We start from the raw sequence: 5,208 nt of genomic DNA, 5'->3' as shown, positions 1-5,208 counted from the left end.
AGGTATTTAAATTTTAAATTGGGTATTAAAAAAAATTAAATTAAAACATTTTACTTTTATGTATCAAAACTACATTTCTAGGGACGTCCATAACAGCCTGGACGTTTTTTTATTAATTTAAAACAGTTAATATAACTACATATGCATAAAGCATTTACATTTGTCCACTTTCCAGTTGAAAAAAACGAGTTAAATTATATTAAAATAATACAAATAAAATAGTGATAATAATGATAGTGATGAATATATCCTAATCAGAAAAGTCCTACTTGTAATTTTAGAGAGTGATAAAGTAATCAGAGTAGTGCAGTGTTAGAGCTGAGGGAGAAGCTATCTGTTATGTTTTGCAATAACCACTGTTCATATGCAACATACACTTGATTTTAAAACATTGCTTTAACTGGCTCCCTCAATGTATACACTCACAAACTTATTTAAACTTCTTATTCTTTTTTACCATCAATGTTTACCATTTAATATTTTACTGTACTTTATTTGCCTTTTATCTGTTGCTGTTGTCGCTGTAAATTTCCCCTCTGCGGGACAAACAAATATTCTGATTATAAGAATTAAATTGAAAATGAAAATTGTTCTTGCTTTCAGTTTTTCTGTTCTTGGCTCAAATCCATCCCATTGTCCTGAACATGATGGTACAGACGGAGCGTTTACACTGAGCAGCAATAAAGAGGATGCCTGCGACCTGGCCATGCAGGGAAGGGTCTGTAACGAGGACCCCCGGCCCCATGTAGTGCGCTCCTTTCTGATCATCAAGCTGAAGTAATTGACTTATAGTTAAGGGGTCATTAGAGATAAGCGCTGCGCCGCTGAGCGCTCCTCACCTTCTCCCCTTTCATGTCTGCATACCAGGGGCCTCCAAATCCAAACAGCCATGTGGCCCTTTAACTTCAGCGGACCCTGTGAGATCTGACGCCTCCGAGGGCCTCGCTGTGACGACTGACGCTTCTCACCTCGGTGTGAATGCGATCAGACCGGCTGAGATACACATGTGGGCCCCAGGTGTTTACCTCTGCAGGACTGAGCAGGTTTTATAGCGAATTAGCTTTTAGCGACGTGCTAATTAACAACTCACAGCGGTGTGTTTTGTCAGCTGATTCCAGTCGTTTGTGACTCAGTACATTTACATGGGACAATTATCTTTCAACTTCTATGCCTGAAAAAAATAGAGGGTGTGTATCCCTTTATACCCTTCACGCATGTCTTCCCCTTTATCTCCCCCTAATTACCCTGTCAAATAAATGCAAATCTGGGCCAAAAAAAAACATTTTAATTGTTGAAATTAAGGCTGCAATAAAAAACCACGTAGGATAATAATGAACAATTCCACCACTTAACTAGTTAACCACTAGTAACATGTAAGTAACAACACTACCGTTGCACAGGGGGTAAAAAGGTGTCGAGGGTCAGCGGTTCGATCGCCCCCTCCCTCCCCGCAGTCAACTTGTCCATTAATCCGAGGGCAAAATACTTAACCCCCAAATTGCTCCTGAAGGCATCCAATCCCAATTTTTTATCGGAATATTGGGGTTAGCTGCATTTTATATATTTCAATTTCAGACGTGCTTATATATCCATGGTTATAGTTAAAACCAGTTGTTCTCAATTAAAAAAAATTATCAAAAAAAAAACTCACCTCGAGTTGCGCCAGTAGGCATTTCTACGGTATTATACTTTGGATACAATATTATGAAAAGATTAATAATAATAAACTGAAACTAAACTGTTTTATTTAGTACTGATTTTTTACTTAATACACTTTTTCACAGTTAAAGAAAAAAGGTTAAATCCAAGCAGAAAAATAATGAACAGAATTAACGTAGTTTGAGGAGGACCTTTTTTTGATTTGTTGAGAACTAGTTTAATCTATGACCATTGATATATAAGCATGTATAATATGAAAATACAAACTAACTCCAGAAATCAGAAAAAAAGTGACAGAAAAAGTCTCCAATGTGCGTAAACATGTTATTGCGGGTATGGTGATAACTTTTGGTGTTTCGTATGAGTCAACACATTTCCAATTTCATACAGCTGTTATTAATATGTTTTACATCTGACGTTCACAAACATGCGCTGAGTTGAGCGTCCTGTAATCTGTCAGCCTGCTCTCTCCTCATTTCTCACTAAGTCCACTAATGCTCATAATGGAACCGGGGTTAAAACCGAGGTCTTTAGGTGTGGTTACATGTTCTGGGCTCTTCAAAATATGAAATATCTCAAGCTGCCAGAAACTTACGGGCTCCGTTCCACATTACAGATTACTTTTTCTCCTTCTAAAATCAAGTTTGTTATTTTAGAGCATGTGTTGTAAGACATCATGTCTGAAAAAGCTTCATTTACAGATAAGATAAGAACAGAAATGACATGATAAGTGCTGATATGTTCAAAAAACAACGGCAAAGAAGCTGCCAATTCCATCAAATCATTTGTAACCGTCAGCAGTGGAATGCATAAGTACATTCATAAAAAACTTCAACTTTTTCTCAGTATCTCCGCTATATGTTACTTTAAAATCACTTTGCGGGACAACTTCTCCTTTGTTACTGTGATTCATTTTTAATAAGTTGTGAAAATATGATATAAATGCATTTATTAAACCACCGTACTAAATAAAGGATTTAAAACGAGCACTATCAGGGCTTTTTTAAACACAATTCAACAACCTACATCACTCCCCAAAACAAATACCTTTGACTACACTTATGGAAAATTAAAATAAATACAGCATAGTGTGGCAGTGAAAGATTCTTCTTCTGTGGTATCTAGTTAGTAAAGTCTTACCATGCATGGCCCCCGCCTCACACACATTCCACTATGATCTGATCTCCAGCCGTCACACCTGCAGCCACACACACACACACACACACACACACACACACACACACACACACACACACACACACACACACACACACACACACACACACACACACACACACACACACACTCTCTCTCTCTCTCTCTCTCTCTCTCTCTCTCTCTCTTGTCTTTATCTTCACATTAATCACAGCGCTTCACACGTGTTAATGAGCTCATGCTCATTAGAGTTTACGATGTGATGCTAGGATCAGCTGGAGGCCTGTTTGGAGCTTTGCTTGTTTAGTTAAAGAAACCATGTCTTCAATTCATTCCTACGCAACATCTGCTGAGGAAAAGTATTCATATGAATGTGATGACCCTGAAAGTTGAATAGGCCTACAAATAAATGTGGTTACCACTAAATATATTTTAATGTTTAAAGAAAACTGGTGCTGGATGTAGTAGCCTACGCTTGTGGTACACCTGTTGATGTACACATTCCTCTAAAACATACAAGATCTCTACAAATTATTATTTAAATATGGAAATATGGAGGTGTGGAAGAAGTTTTCAGATTTTATGGACACTTTGCGTAGTACTCAGATGTTTCACTTAAATAAAAGTAGCAATATTAAATTGTAAAAAAAAACTGTACTCCAAGTAAAAGTCATGCATTCAAATCCTACTTCAGTAACAGTCATCAAAAAATACTTAAAATATTATTAAAAATAACTCATAAAGCATGATGTTCCATTTAGAAATATGAAATCACTGGATTATGATTATTGATGCATTCATGTCTCGATCACAGATGGTAATGATGGATCTCATTTGAATTAGCCTACTTTATAATCTGTTGATGCTATATATTTATTTTTGTAATAATCTTAATTTGTAGAGGAAATAAAGCTGATAGATAAATGTACTGGCGTAAAAAGTGGCTTCCAAAATGAAGTGGATTAGAAGTATAAAGTAGCATAAAATATAAATAGGCTACTTGCTTAAAGTAACTCCAAAGTACTTAAGTACGCTATTTAATTAGGTAAAATATATGTAGGCCTATTTCATTGCACTTCTGTAAATATGTAGTAACAAATGTGAAATGAGTTTGGTTTTCGTTTTGTGGATTTAAAAAGTGAACACTTACCAATAAAATATGTGTTTAAATGTTAAATTGTCCCTGGTCCTGGCGGAGGGTCAGGGTGAGCAGCCCGCGGAGCAGCCTGTGTATCGGGCGGAGAGTCACTGAGACCCTGGCATCGCCGGCATGTTCCTCCGCTGAAACGTCTTCCCTCCGGGGTGAGTGGCTGTGCTGTGGGCGGTGCAGCGTGCTGCTGTGTGGCGGTGCTCAGGGTGCTGTGTGACGGTGCTGCGTTGAGCCTCCTCTGCTCTGCCTCTCCGCGGCCGCCGCCTCTTATTGCGGAGGAGTCCGCCTGAAGAGCCGCGTCACTCCGCCAGCCCACATCCACAGCCCCGCAGGAGACCATCCGTCATGTCGCCGTGTGGAGCGGGACTGTTTGATGACAGCGGTGGAAGAATCCAGAGGTGGAAGGTAGTGAAGTACATTTACTTAAGAACTGTAATTAAGTAATGTACACATTATAGGTACTTTTAGTTTCAGACTCTAACCCCTCCCATTGACAGTAGGTCCTACTATGCGCATAGTAGGCTACTCGTATATTTTACCAAAGTAAAAAAAGTAAAAGTACCAAATTGTGAAGTGAAAATACTCAGTTACAAGTAAAAGCTGGTAAAAGTGGAGCTTATTTACTTTTGACTTTACTTTTTTGTATTCTTCTATTTGTTAAAAACGTGTATTTCTATATTTCTCAACTTTAAAAAGGTTTTTAAATAGCTTCTTGGCAGTGTTATCTAGTTTAAGTGTTATTTTCTCTTGTCCGCAGCAGTAGGCCTATATATTAATTAAAATGAGCTCCACATTTACAATCTGTAATGAACACCTTTTGAGCCTGTGACACGAGTTTCCCCCATCATCCAAACCCATCAATTTGAGTAAATTGTCCCCTTGAAAACCGTGACTGAACTGATTTTGGATATTTGTACTTTGATAACCAATAATCTGCCCTTCAATGTTGACAATTTTCTAGATCTTCTCTGGGATTCTTCAAGTCCCGCCAAATTATGTGTGACGTCATTGCGGGCACAGCGCTCCAGCTGCACCGTTCAGGATCCCAGCATCTGCATGTAAACGCACGATGGGGCACACAGCAGCAAGCTCAGACAGCGATGACAGTTTAATTTTGAACGTGTCTGAGAGCTCATATGAGGCTGCAGGATCGGTTTATTTTGTATCTGTTAGAAGTTTAGGAATTACCGTAATTTTCGGACTATAAGGCGCACCTGAATATAAGCCGCAGCAGCTAAATTGAA

General features: G+C 38.4%; 1 protein-coding gene across 3 annotated transcripts in view; it reads right to left on the bottom strand.

Moving 5' to 3' along the window:
- Positions 1-4,216, bottom strand: part of osr1 (odd-skipped related transcription factor 1) — a 14,208-nt gene extending 9,992 nt beyond the window's left edge. For 2 of the 3 annotated variants that reach the window (XM_010796754.1, XM_010796761.1), the window contains exon 1: positions 3,965-4,216. Coding sequence is in view for 1 of the 3 variants with exons in the window: in XM_010796748.1 (XP_010795050.1) it covers positions 2,800-2,806 (7 nt within the window). In the remaining 2 variants the exon portion in view is untranslated. Of the gene's footprint in view, positions 1-2,799; positions 2,818-3,964 lie in introns of those variants that run through there. The other variant, XM_010796748.1, reaches the window with a different exon arrangement.
- Positions 4,217-5,208: the final 992 nt, after the last annotated feature.

The sequence above is a fragment of the Notothenia coriiceps genome, unplaced genomic scaffold (assembly GCF_000735185.1).
Source record: "Notothenia coriiceps isolate Sejong01 unplaced genomic scaffold, NC01 NC01_scaffold00002397, whole genome shotgun sequence".
Taxonomy (NCBI): Eukaryota; Metazoa; Chordata; class Actinopteri; order Perciformes; family Nototheniidae; genus Notothenia; species Notothenia coriiceps.
Note: the sequence above shows the minus strand (reverse complement) of the source record. Positions and strands in the feature narration are given on the sequence as shown.